The sequence below is a fragment of the Nilaparvata lugens genome, chromosome 5 (genome assembly GCF_014356525.2).
Source record: "Nilaparvata lugens isolate BPH chromosome 5, ASM1435652v1, whole genome shotgun sequence".
Classification (NCBI taxonomy): domain Eukaryota; kingdom Metazoa; phylum Arthropoda; class Insecta; order Hemiptera; family Delphacidae; genus Nilaparvata; species Nilaparvata lugens.
Window position 1 is genome coordinate 4,822,415 of NC_052508.1, and position 16,223 is coordinate 4,838,637.

General features: G+C 35.5%; 1 protein-coding gene across 1 annotated transcript; it reads right to left on the reverse strand.

Annotated features, from left to right (window-relative positions):
• Positions 1-762: 762 nt before the first annotated feature.
• LOC120351703 (coiled-coil domain-containing protein 9-like) lies at positions 763-14,843 on the reverse strand. Its single transcript, XM_039429779.1, has 7 exons — positions 14,780-14,843; positions 9,766-9,870; positions 7,664-7,807; positions 6,859-6,942; positions 5,367-5,507; positions 1,774-2,009; positions 763-958 (listed from the first exon to the last, which is right to left on the reverse strand). Exons 2-7 carry the CDS (start codon positions 9,856-9,858, stop codon positions 778-780), a joined length of 879 nt encoding a protein of 292 aa, XP_039285713.1. The 5' UTR covers positions 9,859-9,870; positions 14,780-14,843; the 3' UTR covers positions 763-777.
• Between the last annotated feature and the right edge of the window lie 1,380 nt (positions 14,844-16,223).

The window sequence follows — 16,223 nt, forward strand, 5'->3', positions numbered from 1 at the left end:
GGCTGTCATTGTTGTTACAACTTTAGCCGACAGATAGTGCTGTCGGAGGAGAACTGTGATTACAAGCCAGCTGTTTCTGTTTACTTTTTAGATTGTGACATGTTGTAACACATTGTTTGGTCACATACGTTTTTAAAAATTATTTTATTAGCAGTTTTATAAAAATGTAGGTGGAGGAAAAATGTTGTGTATATCACGAGTGAAAAATGTTTTTTCTCCCTCAGGAAAATTGTTGCCATCGGCTTCGCCTCGGGCTTCAAACTTTTCCCTCAGGGAGAAAAAACAGCACTTTTCACTCTAGATATACAAATAACTATCAATGGTTTGATGAAAAATTTTCATAGTTGAGATTAAATAATTTTTATTTATATTTCTACATTGTTAAAAACGATCTGGCAACGTTGAGACCTAGAAATGGATAGCGCTGTCTGTTTTGTCCAATGATAGCAACACCAATGTTGATAAAATACTGCCATTATAACGTGAACCTCACAATAGTATCAAGATTCTTAAAATTGATTTTGCTCCAACTATAGCGGAGGCTTCTGTAATTTATTCAAATAGCCAATTACCTGAAAACCAATTCATGTACGTTTAAAATCAAATTGAATTAGTTACAGAGTTCAATATCATTATCTGACGAAATTTGGAAGAGGGATAGTTGTGGGCTGTGCCTGTTGTTTCTTTTCCATTTACTATTTTTAGTGAATATTATAAGAAAATTCTACTGGACATTTTTTGTTGCAAATTTCATGTACAATCTATGGTCTTCGGCTTTTACACCTTTCGAGGGACACTCTGTGAAATTTGCGCTCTATCCAATAATTGAATGGAGAGTATTGTACCTTTATTGTCAGTTTCCCTCCAACGATTGAGTCTTGAAGAGAGACCGCCAGTCTTTGGTGGAGCTGTCTTGGTGGGTGTCAATGCCGGATGCTTATTGTCATCGCCTTCGACGCTGAAAATGATTGCAAATCATGTTTAATTTTAATCCCTGAAATCAAACATGATTTGGCTTCCAAAAATCATTCTTAGTTCATTCAATTAGTTCAATTATTAGTGTAGTTTGGTTCAGTTGATCCTATTTCGGAATCTAGCCAACATTGAACCAATATTATGGAAGAGCATAGCCTCCCCTGGACCCATCGATGCTGGATACTCAATGCTAGGATTGCATGGTTGCCATCTTTTTTTTATTGCGGATGATGTCCTCATGAGCGTTTTGCTTGTGCGTGGGTAATGGTGAGAGGGTGATATGATGAGATGATCAAATGTCCATGCCTACCGGCGGGATTCGAACTCACGACCAGGTAGCGCTAGCAGACTAAAGAGCGTAACGCCTTAGTCGTTCGGCTATTCTACCGGTAGGGTTCAAACCTTTCGTTTTTTACCACCCCCTTCTATTATAGATATCGGTGATTCAAGTAATCCAGGTACTAATAGTTGAATTACAACTCACCAAGAGAATATATCTTGACATGATTGTATGACGAATTTTCATAATAAATGAGATTAATATTCTGGTAGGTTATTACACACACAGCTGTAAACAATTTGGCAACAGTGCAGATTTGGTAAAGGATAGAGCTGTATACCTTGTCTCATGTCAGACAAGGATAGCAATCAGGTGCTAAATTTATAGTTAATGACACAAAGTAGTAGTATTGGAAGATTGTGGGACGAAATGTAACCTCATTTAAAATGTGATCAACCGGAGGAAAAGATACATAAGAATGTAGGCGCAATTAGTTTTCCATTATTTAGCCTACTTACTCGAAAGTCATTTTTTCGTTGTCCCACTCCCTCCTCCAGCCTCCATCGGGACCTTTCTGTCGCTGTACTCTCGCTTCATCTATTTGATGCCGTTCCTCGCGCCAATTTTCGTCTATTCTGTTTCTCCTCTCCCTGTTTCCTCCTCCTCCTCCTCCTCGTTCTCTCTCTCCTCCTCCTACACATTCTCTTCCTCCACCTCTTCGTCCACCTCCTCTTCCCCGTTCATCATAGTTTTCCTTCAAAAAAAAATAGTTTGAAATTTAGGCATCCAACAGAACTAGAATTGATTGGAAGCAACAATAAAAAATTGAGAATAAATTTCGGTTTCTAAATAATCATAGTTTCGAAAAAGTGATAGATAGTTATAGTGACTAACTGGTGTGGTATTATATGAAGAATTATTCATAAGAGAAATATTAGAAATGACTAAGGGCCGGTTTCCGAGCTCGGCATCTATTAGTTCTGGACTTACACAGTCCACGACTCAAATAAGCGCTCGGGTCTAAATCGACTTTCTGAGTCATAATTTTATCTTCTGAACTCCGGGGTCTATTGAGTTCTCGACTTATTTGAGTCCAGAACTTTAATGTAGTAAACATGAGGGAAATTCACAATATTTTGCTGTTGTATTGTTGGCATATAGCAAAACGAAAACAGCTGATTGCAGCGGGATAATTCAAATGAGCATGCTCTCCAAACTATTTTGTGAAATTATTTTTCCTCTACCTCCTGTCTAAAGTGCTTACTTTACTCCCAGGAACATAATACTAAAGTGTCACTTTTTCGCTCTTGGTAGGAAAAAACAGAAAAACTCCCTAGAGCGTAAAAGTGACTCCATTTAAATAACATGGGAAGCATCTCTATTTTAAAAACGTACATTTGAAATAGGTTAGAAGGTCTAAGCTCAGATGAGGAAGCATATAGAGTAGTCATTAAACCAACTAAATTCAATACCTCAACCAGACATTTGATCAATATATGAAATTTATTTTTTTATGCTAAAATTATTACAAACTTCATATTACTACAGTATACTAAAAAATGTATAAATTTTTTTATTCCATGTTATTAAAAATACCAGCCAACGAATATTCCTCATTAACTAATCAAATTTGAAACGGGAACTTCATCATAGCTGTAGTTGTAACGACCATTGTTGTTGCAAATTTTGCCGACAGATAGCGCATAGCACTATCGGCGGAGAACAAGGTCTATAAATAATACAGGTCATGACACAATCCCGTGATGCATTGCAAAATCGCCATTTTATGGGGTTCTAGTTCACCAATTTTCAAATTTATCAGCTGTTATCATTATAGATTGAACAACATGATGTGTTATTTTGTTATATTGTTCAAGGAATATTGCTTGGCTTTGAATTGTAAAATAAATTCTTCCCACAGAATAATAATATTTAGATTCCAACTAGGAACTGAATTGTTGATTTTTAGATAGGGAACTTCATACTCTTTTTGAGGTTTGCCTTTTGTCCCAATGCCTTATGAATCATTACAACTTACAAGAATAAGAAACATTTTTAATAATAAAAAAAATAACTATTGAACAATTTATTATTGAAATTTCATTTAAAAAAATCGAAAACCTGAATTTACATATTTTCTGAACCAGAATATTGTTTTTAAAAAGCATAATGATCTTGTTATGAGCAGATTGGAATATTTCAAATGTACCGCCATAAAGACTCCACATAATGGCCACTCCATAAGGAACATGAGTGTCATGACCTGTATTTATAGACCTTGGCGGAGAACTGTGATTACAAGCCAGCTGTTTCTGTTTAAACAATAAATAACTATACTTTGTATAGTTAAACATAATAACTATGTTTACTTTTTAGATTATGTTGTAACACATTGTTTGATCACGTACGTTTTTAAAAATTATTTTATTTGCAGTTTTTATAAAAATGTAGGTGGAGGAAAAATGTTGTGTATATCACGAGTGAAAAATGTTTTTCTCCATCAGGAAAATTGTTGCCCTCGGCTTCGCCTCGGGCTTCAAATTTTTCCCTCAGGGAGAAAAAAACAGTACTTTTCACTCTAGATATACAAATAACTATTGTGAAAATATGTTTCGATTTTATTGTAGGCCTATTCAAAGCAAAACCCAACCTTTTCGAAGATGAATGAATAAACATTTCATTTTACGTTATGCTATTATTGATCATTGATCCTAACCAGTGATTTTGGAATAGAAATTTCATTAGGCTATCGAGTTTGAAAACGTATTTGGTTTGAAAAAATGTAATACTGATTTATTATTATTATTTTAATTTGTTGAATATGACATTTATTAATAACATTCAGATTGGAATATAAATAGAATATAAATAGATGTCACATTCGTAAAATAAGAGTTTTTACACATAATTCTGATACAATTTTATTGCAAAATAAACTTGCAAACTATAAATATTATGAATTTAGATGGACTAATCCAAAAAAATTAGGTATTCCATGACATCTATTTGGCTTTTCATCTACTCCAAAACCATAACTGAATTTTGTTTGCTCAGTTAAGTCTAGAACTTGAATTTAAACCCTACCCCAGTCGAGGATTTGAAATTACGCTGTTTTAAGTTCTGGACTTAACGATTTTTGATAAATCCCCGACTCGAAAAGAGGTGAGAATCTAATTCAAGTCCTGGACTTATAAGCCCTTCACTCAGAAAGCGAAATTGTAAACTCCAGGGTCTAACGTGATCTCTAAACTCCAGAGTCTATTCAAGTCCTCGACTACGTTAACGCTCTGATTCGGAAAGCCAATTTTCTGACTCCAGAGTTATGAAGCCAGTTAAAGTTTAGAACTTAGCTGAATGCCGAGCTCGGAAACCGGCCCTTAATATTGAGTCGTAGATCAAGTCCTACTCCAATAACCTGCAAATTCCAACATTTCCGCCACCCCCGCCGCCAATCATTCAAAAAATCCCGCCACTCCTAATACCCACACTGCTAACTCACTGTAAATTCACAAGTGTCAACACTGTCAACCAGTGTTGAAAAAGGGCCCAGCGTCCGAAAGCACTCCACAAACGTGAGTAGAAGCTAATAGCTTTTAATCATAAAAATCAGACTGCTATGTCGTGATTTAAGTAATTGAAAATGATTAATATCTAGATGAATAAAATGATAATTTCCATTCTTGATCAGGCTGTGTAAAATTCTATTAGATTCAGTCATTAAATTTCCATATTTGAATCAACTTACAATACATTGTAAGCCTTTGTAAACGGTTTGATTTGGAGAAAAATTCTCATGAATGAAATTTCGTGGTTTTAGGGAATATAATATTAATAAAAAGGTCAAAATCAAAATTTTTGAATTCAAAAAGTCATTGCACGAAAAATCAATTGGCCGAGTTATCAAATACTGGTTATAAATACTGGTTGCCCAGTATTGGATCCCCAGGCATGTAAAATGATATACAAAAAGAGCAAATACACTTTCTAGTATACAATGTGTGGCCTGGTAAATTAAACCGTCTCTCAGTCTTATAGTTTTATAATTAATTATTTTCAGAGATTAAAATATAACAATTTGCAAGCAATTGTGAAGAAATTGGTTTAAACTTACCCTCTGCGGAGCTCCTTTGCCCCGAAATTCGTGTCCCAAATCACGCCTGTTTGTTTGTGGTCTGTCTCTGCTGTTGCCAAAACTACTTTCACGGTCTGGATCGGAGAGAAAACTCCTAGGATCAGGAGGGGGACCCGCTCCCTACAAATATCAATAGCACTGAATGTGATGCTACATTGTAACTCCAATGATATAGAATGGCGGTTTCATTTTCTTAATAGTATATTTTATCAATTATTAAATATCTAAATAATTTAATTAATTATTCAATTATAAATTAATTATTAAATTTTCAATATTATATTGTGTGGAAATGGAACAATAACGATCCAGTATCATACCATATAATTTATTGGATTGACAATCATATTGAAGTTTCATAAAGATTGAAAAATCAATGTCATATAATATTTGAATTACAATTTATATCATGTTACCAATATGGGAAGATACAAAACATATATTTTAAAATTCTTTTTTTCTTTATCTTCTGGCATTATCATCATCTCTCCATGCCACAACTGCTATCCTCCGGAGATCATCCTCCACTTCATCTCTCATTCGGTTGCGTGGCCTCCCCTGCCGTCTTCTACCCTCCTTCCTGGCCCATTATAAATTGTTTTTGGCATTACATGGTCTGCCATTCTCTTTACATGACCAGCCCATGTAATCATTGTGATTTGATGAATCGTACCACATCCCCACCCTTTAGAATTTAATTTATTTCATCATTTGACCGTCTCCTCCAGACTCCATTGTCATTGATGCCTCCATATATGCGCCTAATAATCTTTCTTTCGAAAACTCTCAGTTTAGAGGCAACTGCAGTTACATTCCAGGTTTCTGAGCCGTTTGTGATTATTGGTCTTATCCGTGTCTTTTAAATTTTGAACTTGGTTGCTCTAGATGGTGACCGAGAGGTAATTAATTTAATATTCGCAAAGTATGCACCATTCCAGCTATCAATATCTGTTTTATCTCATCACTCACTTTATTGACACTATTCTAGCCAACACCCATGTATGAGAAAAGCTGTATGCTTTTAAAGTACCATCCCACAGCTTCGAAGTCATTTATAAATCTTCAACCAGCATTTCTTGTTATTATCATTATGGTTTGTTTCTTCTGCATTTACATACAGGCCCCTCTTCTTCCCTGCAGTCAGGAGCTCCTAGAACATACCTTTTAGCTCTCTTTTGTTTCTGGCACTGAGTACAACATAATCGGCATATGCAAAGATTTGTGAACAATACAACCTGTGTTGGTCACACTTTCCAGCACCTGCTGAATGGCAATATTGAAGAGAGTTGCTGATAGAGCATCTCACTACCGCACTTATCTTTCAAAATTGAAAATTAAAAAGTCTGGAGGTTGTTGGACAACATGCTACCGGTTCATATTCAATGAATTTTCACATTAGATCAAAAATGGATTTCCGTATAATAGACAATATTGAAAATGATTTAGTATATCTTAGATTAATAGCACTAACCTTTTCCATGAGTTCACTTCCTCTAGAGCCTGAGGTAGTACCAGGTCTATCTCTACGTACACTGTCGCGAGAGGGTGGAGTATCCTGAAGCCAATCAACAATAGTATTGAAATGTATGGAATTTAAAATCATCATTGACTGTATAAAAAATATAAGGTTTTGTCATAAGGTTTTCTATTGGTGGAGTCCTTCAAGGGAGGTTCCACCTAGACTGAACCTGAATAATATATGGATTAATAAGTTTCATTACTGTTATACTTAAGCCGGGACTCAATTCAACTTGTACATCCCAAAACACTTTATAGACTGCATTATTTTAGTGGGCTGAATTGAAATGTTAGATCTAGAAAAAAACTTCTCTAATATTGTAGCAAACTGTTCTTGATTCGAGTTACGGTATACACTTCAAGATTAGCAGTAAATTTGTATGGCTTTTTGTTAAGGGGAGTCCCTTGCGGGACGGTCTCACCTTGTCTGAATTCAAGCCGTCAATGGGTCTTACGACTGTTATACTTCAGCCGGGACCGACAAATTAACTAAATCATTTTGAAAAATCATTGAAAGTATTAACAGTACTTATTCAACGAGCAACATATACTAGAGAAGGAATGAATCAAATTTAATCTTGAAACCAAATTCTTAGTACGATCTGCAATTGAAAAAAAAATCTACAGTATCCCATCAAAAATCTACAGTTCGAATCCCATCCCCATGAGTAACTTGAACATGACTGCCCATTTTTTGCAGGTTTAAGTTTCTTAGTGTACGATTTGACTGGGCTGAAATCACTAGTAGAATACGTCACCTGATAAGAATAATTGGCGGCCGCCATGTCTCTTTTGCTGGGCTTCATGGCGGGTGTGCGTTCACGGGGCCAATCTTCCGTGGAAGGTTTCAACTGAACTACAGCATTTTGTTGTTCAGCTAGTTTTTTATCGTCTTCGATTTCCTAAAAAATAATAAATTATTTCGTCTCAATCTTTATTCAAGTTGTTGTCTTAACAGCAGTAACTAGAGAGCTACTTCTTCTCTTGAGGAAAAAACAAGGTCCACTTTATAATGGCAGCATTTGATAAACATTGGTGTTGCTATCCTTGTCTATCATTCGTAGATGGCGCTGTACTTTTATAACTCCGCATCGTTTTTAACAATGTTTTTTCATTAAATTATTGCAAAATATATTTTATTAACAAATAAAATATAATTGATCATTTATAACAAGAAGGAACAGTAATATTACGCAACATCAAATATACCGAAATCACCTATCTTTTATGGAAGACAGTGGCAAGGCAGAAAATCGGCAACGCTGTTCTTCTATATCTTTCCACTGCCATTATAACGTGAACCTCACTATGTATAATAAATCACTAGTCCCTAGTGACAATGCCTTCAGCCGGCCAGGTTAGCAAGAATCTATATAGTTGGTTCCGAATAATTGTTAAAAATATTTTTCAATAATTAAATTTCTTCGCCAGTTTCCACATGAGCAACTCTGTGATCCTGGACGTGAATTTCACTATACAGGGTGATTCATAATTATGGTAAAATAATTTAATACGTGATAGTAGAGGTAAAAATAAGAAAAAAAGTTCATATAAACATATATCCATAAACGCTTCATTGGCGAGCTACACAGGGGAAAGATTTCGCCGGAATTCAGTTCCTCTGGTGAAATACACCGATGCTGAATTGTTTGGGGACTAGTTTTTTAAAAACTTATGCTGGATTCATATGGAAAAATATCTTAAAAATTGAATAAAACTAGTCTGGAAGCTGTAGTGTGAGTAGTTTTTTGAAAAAGTTGAAATATGCAAAAAATCTAAGTAGAAAAACACAGACTTCTACGTTTGATGCCCATAACTTTCTTTAATAACCAGTGAACAAATAATTTTTCGCAATAAAAATTGTAGAGAATTTAATTCTGAAAAGAATTATGTAAGCTGTGTAAACTAAATTTAAATAAAAGTTGAATAAAATGTATTCTTATGTAGTACATTACACCACAAAAATTTGCTGTTTTATGAGGAGAGAACTAATAACTCATAGGTTGTTGCTGATTGCAAATAAAACATGGATTTCAATAATAATGATTTCTTTTCGAGCTTCCTCCCAGGCTTAATGGCATAATCTACTAGTCTTTTGGTATAAGTTTAATGTCATTTAGATATGCTACTTTCATATAAAAAAACCCTTTCATAAAAACCGAATATTCTATTTGCAATCAGCTACAATAACCTATGAGTTATTAGTTCTCTCCTCATAAAACAGCAAATTTTTGTGGTGTAATGTACTACATAAGAATACATTTTATTCAACTTTTATTTGAATTTAGTTTACACAGCTTACATAATTCTTTTCAGAATTAAATTCTCTACAATTTTTATTGCGAAAAATTATTTGTTTACTGGTCATTAAAGAAAGTTATTGGGCATCAAACGTAGAAGTCTGTGTTTTTCTACTTAGATTTTTTGCATATTTCAACTTTTTTCTCAAAAACTACTCACACTACAGCTTCCAGACTAGTTTTATTCAATTTTTTAGATATTTTTCCATATGAATCCAGCATAAGTTTTTAAAAAACTAGTCCCCAAACAATTCAGCATCGGTGTATTTCATCAGAGGAACTGAATTCCGGGCGAAATCTTTCACCCTGTATAGCTCGCTAATGAAGCGTTTATGGATATATGTTTATATGAACTTTTTTCTTATTTTACCTCTACTATCACGTATTAAAATATTTTACCATAATTATGAATCACCCTGTATAGACTATAGACCAAATTGATGCCTCATTTTCATTTCCAACTTTAGAACATTTGAAAAAGTCAATATATATTGTGATTGTGAATTGTAATAGTGAATGGCTCAAAACAATAATCTTTGAATCATGGACGAAGAACTTACTTTTCTTCGTCTTAGAATCAACTCATTTTTACGTCTTATCTCAGCTATTTTTTCATCCAGACGTCTTGCTTCTTCGTCCGCCGTGGATGCCATTTTCACATCAATCTAGAATTCATACAAGCGGTCATTAATGATATGAATGAGTAGAATTCACAAGGGCCCAGCCACAAAGAAAGACCGGGCTTTAAGACATCAATACATAATGTTAAAAAATACACCATAGCACACAAAATAACGCTAAAAAATAATATTAATTTAATAATAAACTCAAGTTACAAACTATCATCAAATAAGGGAATAAGGGATCTTGTAAGCTGCAACCAATGATAAGTGCTCTCGCCATGTCGCTTGCCAAACTGGAAAACTTGGCAAATCTTTCTATCCACTTGACTAGTGCCTCATCAAGTGATATATTTAACAAAAATCGGAGCAAAGGCAAGTAAGCGATCGCTGGCATAGAAGGAGTCCTCACTCTTGCGCTCGTCTTGTCACTATTTTCACCGCATCAAACTTAATGGCAGGGTGTTGTACACTTTTTTATCCATATCATTGGGATTCAATTCATACAAATTTGTACAGTACTGTTTACAGTACTGATTACATCTCTAGACCGAGTACCATAATGATGAATGCTTGCACCAGTCGTCCAATCATCTTTCACTTTGTAAGACTATCAAATGGCATATCATGGCTATTATGAGCCTCTTCTTGCATATGGGATTCTGTTTTGGGCTGGCTCCGCTGTTTCATGAGCCTCAAAATCTTCTTTTGGGATCGAAAAACAGCTGAAGAGTGTGCTGTGTCAGCCCAAAGCAGAATCCCATATGCAAGAAGAGGCTCATAATAGCCATGATATGCAGTGATCACTGCTTGGGGAACTAACATTTTTGAAAGCCTTGACATGGCATAGGCTGCTGAACTCAAGCGCTTTAGCAAGGAGTCCACCAAGAGAAGCCCTGATCCACAGAAATCCCAGAAAGTTGGTATCACAGGAGACAGCAGCTCAATTCCTTCAATCAGAAACTACAGAGGCCCAGCATTTACAATTCTTGGCCCGTTGCACAAAAATCGGTTTAATTTTAACCGTGATTAATTTCACAAGAATCAATCAGAGAAGTCCTTTTTGATAAGAATGCTTTCCTGATTGGTTTCCGTGGAAATAATCACGATAAAAATTAACTGGCACATAGAATTAAAAACTTGATTAATGCTGTTTTGTTTACATTGGGCTCCAACCTATTTGCAGAGCACCAAATTGTAATCTCTGCCTCTTCCAGGACAGCACTTCCCACAGTTTGCAAATTTTTGCAGAAATTAGAAAATTAGCATCATCTGCAAAGAGCACAGTCCTAGCTGAAGGCACATTACTAGGCAGATCATAACCATATACCAGAAACAGTAAAGGGCTCAGGATTGAACCCTGAGGTAATCCTTTTGACATCAAACAGGGATGCGGTGAAAAATTCTTGTTCAACGCCTTTCCCTCAGAGCCACTCACCTCCACAACCTGACTCCTACCCTTCAAGTAAGACCCGACAATACTCAAAAGATTACTCCTGACTCCAAGATAAGACAATTTGCTAAGCAGAATCCTATGATCAAGACTATCAAATGCTTTTTTCATGTTTACAAAGAAACCTAATACTTTGCATTCCCGATCAAGTGAAGTATAGATCTCACCTACAAAATTCTCCACAGTCGACTTATTTTGCTGAAATCCAAATTGACTCCTGGACAACAAGTTATTTTTCTTCAAGTGATCATGAAGAGCATCATGTATATATCACCCTTTCCTAGGCCTTGGAAACTGATTGGCGATTGGTCTGTATAGTTAGCCATTCACTTCTAGATCCCTTCTTGAAAATTGACTTCACCTTACTCATTTTAAGACGATTTTGTGACTCCATTCTTTAGCCTCATCATGACCAGTGGGACTGCTCGATTGAAAGCCAAATTATAATTGTGCATGAAGCTACCAATCCTCTCATCAAATGAAATGCCATCAAGATAAACCTAGATCCCAGTCACAACTATGGAGAAGATACCTTTATACCTTCTTCTTCATCCATTACCCACAATTGTAGGATCGATGGCGTCATGTCATGAATAAAAAATATATAGCTTAACAAAAAACACTAAAATGATCAAGATGGCAGTGATCAAGTTCAGATTAAAAAAAATTTATATCATATGAGGCCTTGCTCTTTAACATAATGGCACTTTATCCTGATAATATTTGAGACAGGTCATCATTCACATATTCCTGGACATCGTAATAAGCCCTGGTTCTCTGAAAACCGGTCACAACTCTCTCGAACACGCTGAGGTCCAACTGCTTCACCCCTGCAGGCAGCCTGATGAAGTAGCATAGCGCTGAAACTCCTATAGCATACCCGCGATCTCTGGAGGCGCACCCTGGGGACATCAAACAGCTCTCGATGCCTGGTGTTGTGGTGATGCACATCAGTCCGAGTCAACAAATTTTGTTGATTCTTCTTCACGTACATGAGGCAGAGAAGTCCACAACCTTGGCTGAGTGACCACACATGAGTACCCGTAGGAGATATGGCAGTGGAAAAGTGCATGATACACCATGACCAGATATGCCTCCGTCACATGTCCGCTCAGCTTGAGCAAAAGGAAACAAATTCGGGACAGTCTCTTGGTCACCTGCTGGATGTGGCTGGCCCAGCTGAACTTTGAATCCACCATAATGCCCAGCAGCTTCACAGGCTCCTGATCATGAGGCAGATTACGCGACAAACTGCAGACGATGTTTTGTGTCTTGCTCTCATTTAGCTGGAAACGGTTTACCAGGAACCATGAGGTTGAAGACCGCAGATGCTCCGCTGACCTCTCCAACACCTGCTGAAGGTCAATGCCAGACGACAGCAATGATGTATCATCAGCAAACAGGAGAGTTGCACCATTGTCATCCTGGTCATTGATCATCACGATGAACGTGATTGGCCCCAGAATTGAACCCTGAGGTACCCCAAACCTGACAGGGAGTGGACATGAAAACAGCTCCACCCAATGACACCACCTGCGTCCTCCCAGTCAGGTATGACTCCAAGATGTCAAGAGCAGAGTCCATAACCCCATAATAGCAAAGTTTCTTGATTAGTTTCTCTGGTGGTCACCCTTCTTATACACAGGAACGGTTCTAGAGGTTTTCAGGAAGTCAGGAAAAATGGCAGATCTCAGGCAGTCATTAACTACTGTAGCAAGGGGGTCCGCAAAAACATCCACCACCTCTCTAATCATGAATACAGATGCCTAAACTTGCCTCTATTTCTTGGCGAGAATGATCTTTCAAAGACAACATTTTTAGACTTGTTTGTACCTCATTGAGCTGTAGAATGAAATCCTGCGCCAGGTGGTCTGACAAGAAGAGACCAATTACTCTCACTAACACTGACTCAATATAGACAGCAGTTATGGATCCTTTATCCAAGGAAGTAAATGAATGCGGAGTTATGATAGTGAGCTCCTCAACCAGAACATGTAGACCACAAGAGTTTAACATGGAATTTAGCTCCTGCTTAGAGGTAGAATCACCCAAGAAATCAACATCAAAACCCCCCACGACGAAGATGCCTATAAATCTCTGCAATGTCAATATCAGAAGACGATTTAGTTGACCCAAGAAACACCTAATGTCACTCCCAAATGGCCTATAGCAAACAAAAAAGTGAACATCAAAAACCAGAGCAGAAGCCTCAATCTCGCATACAGTCAAGGAAAAATCCGAAGCAGTAGTCCCCTGACGGACAAATATGGCTACACCCCTACCTCTTCTATGGTGAGGTCCACGTTATAATGGCAGTGAAATATGAGAAATGGGAGAGCAACGTTGCTTAACCTCTGTCTTCTCAATGCCTTCTATAGACGGTAGCTGATACACGTTATTGATGTAATAACAACTGTTCACAATTAGTTTAGAATAATTTTATTTTTTATTACAATAAATTAAAATTTTCAATACTTTCATAATGAATTTTCATATTAAGATGGAATATTTTGTTATTAATTATCAATTCTACATTGTAAAAGACGATCTGGCAACAGTTCAAAGCGTGAAAGAAAAAGCGCTATCCGCTTTGTTGAATGATAGACAAGACAAATTTTATTTCATTATCAATAAATAAATTTTTTCAATACTTTCATTATTAATTTTTATAATTAAGATAAAATATTTTGTTAATTAATATTATCAACATTGTTAAAAGACTATCTGGCAACAGATCAAAGCGTGAAAGAGACAGCGCGATTCGCTTTGTTGATAGACAAACAAACAATGCCATTATAACGTGGACCTTACTATAGACCTACAATCATTGAAAAATATATTGTTTTGGCAAAAATCATATAATTATCTAAAATAGAATTGTTTGCTATTGATAGAATAAACAATTAAAATCAGATAATATTTTCTGAGAGAACTGGGATCACATTACATTACTGTAGAAGGCAGAAAAACAATATGTGACAATGCATTCTTATCTATACCTTGATTTTAATTTGGTATTATAATTTAAAAAGAGTTATAGATTATTCTTTATAGAGAATTAAAGGTGGACCTACATTCAATATTAATTAATTAGGTGCATCATCGTAGCCTATACAGTATAGGCTACCCAGTTTGATTAACAGATAATGTTCATCGGATAGCTTATTAGGCTAGATGATATCAAAATGCATACCGGTAGATATTATTATGAATTTTTTTAAAATATTTTCAAGAACGCTTAAGCATAAAATAATATTAACTTGTAAGTTTATTATTGTTTTACAGAAAATAATATAATGTTAATAACCTAGAAAATTTACACAGAAACACAACAGCACATCAGATCCCATTTTCAAGTTAGGCATTATTGGGTAGAATAATTATGATTTTCTAAAAACAATCTTTCAAATGAAAAAACTGTGACTTGCATCAAGAAGCATTCAGTAAAATTTACAACATAATTACATTTTTAGAAGAAATATATTTTTGTTTTGAGGTTACCAACAATCGGGACAACTCAGCCAGCTTAGGACTACTTGACAGGTTGACACTGTAGAGCGACCCAGCAAACAGCAACCACAAAGTAGAAGTAATACTTTCTTCTCTGTGGTAGGAACTAAGGCACTATAAAGACTGGGTACACGCAGTCGCCATTTTGTTCCATATACTTCCCATCTTTCATATGCGTTTACATTGAGTGTGCTATGAATTTGCTAGTTTTGCCACTGTAATTTTAAAATAGCAATTTAGCAATAATTTTTAAATAGTAATAAAATAGCAATTATGGGGGTTGCTTCGCACCAAATTGTTGCAATAATGATGCCAAAGGCTTTCGAACCTTTCGTTTTCCGTCTGATAGTTCTAGAAGAGCTATTTGGCTACAAAACTGTAGACGTACTAAGTGGAAACCAACTTCAACTTCCAGACTATGTGAGGTGAGTTTTACACATTTTATAACTTCAACTTATATTATTCTGTAACTATACATTAAAAGTTGAACAAGTTAAAAATCTCTAATCTGAATTAGAAATCGATCAATTAACCTAGCTTTTCAACTTGAAAAATGCTGAGTAACTTGTAGGTTATAATTTGGAAAGCATGCCTTGTTATGGTAGCTTTTTTCAATTTATCATAAGAGGAATAATTTCACATTATAATATCAAAAAAATAGATTCCACTACTCTAGTTTCAATGAACTTATGGATTATTATTTGTTAGCACTAACAACTTGCAGACATTATGTGGTGGAATGTTGAAGGTTATATCGGTGAAGAAATAAAGTATTACGATTATTTGAACATTATTACTGATTTTATTTTTACTTTAAAGTCAAACCAATACATTGAACTCAAACGTTTACTTAAGGCATGTTACACACACTTCACAGAGACAGAGTTCAGTACAGAGTCACCAGTGCCTTACCAATCACACATATTATTATTTAGTCTATTTCATTGTCAAACAACACGCCCCCTCAATGAAATAACCCAAAAAAAAATTTATCAATCAAAAAACAAAGTAAGTTATAGGAAAATTAACATAGTTCAAAACATCTTATTATTAAAAAATATTATTTCTAAACTTGACAAAAAGTTCCTTTCCCAAGGGTTTTGTGAAAATGTCAGCAATCTGATCTGAGGATTTTAATACTCAACTTGAATAACACCTTCAGAAATTTTCTCTCTTACAAAATGATACCTTATATCTACATGTTTCATTTTTTATGATGCTCAGGATTATGAGCTATTTTGATAGCAGACTGATTGTCTTCAAACAACAAAATACAAGTTTTCTTATTTTCAACAACACAAAAATCAATTAAAATTCCTTTTATCCAACAAGCCTCGCTTGCAGCTTGGCTCAAAGCAACATACTCAGCTTCTGTGCTAGATAATGAAACACTCTGTTGCTTCTTGGTACACCAAGAAATAGTTAGCAAAAACCT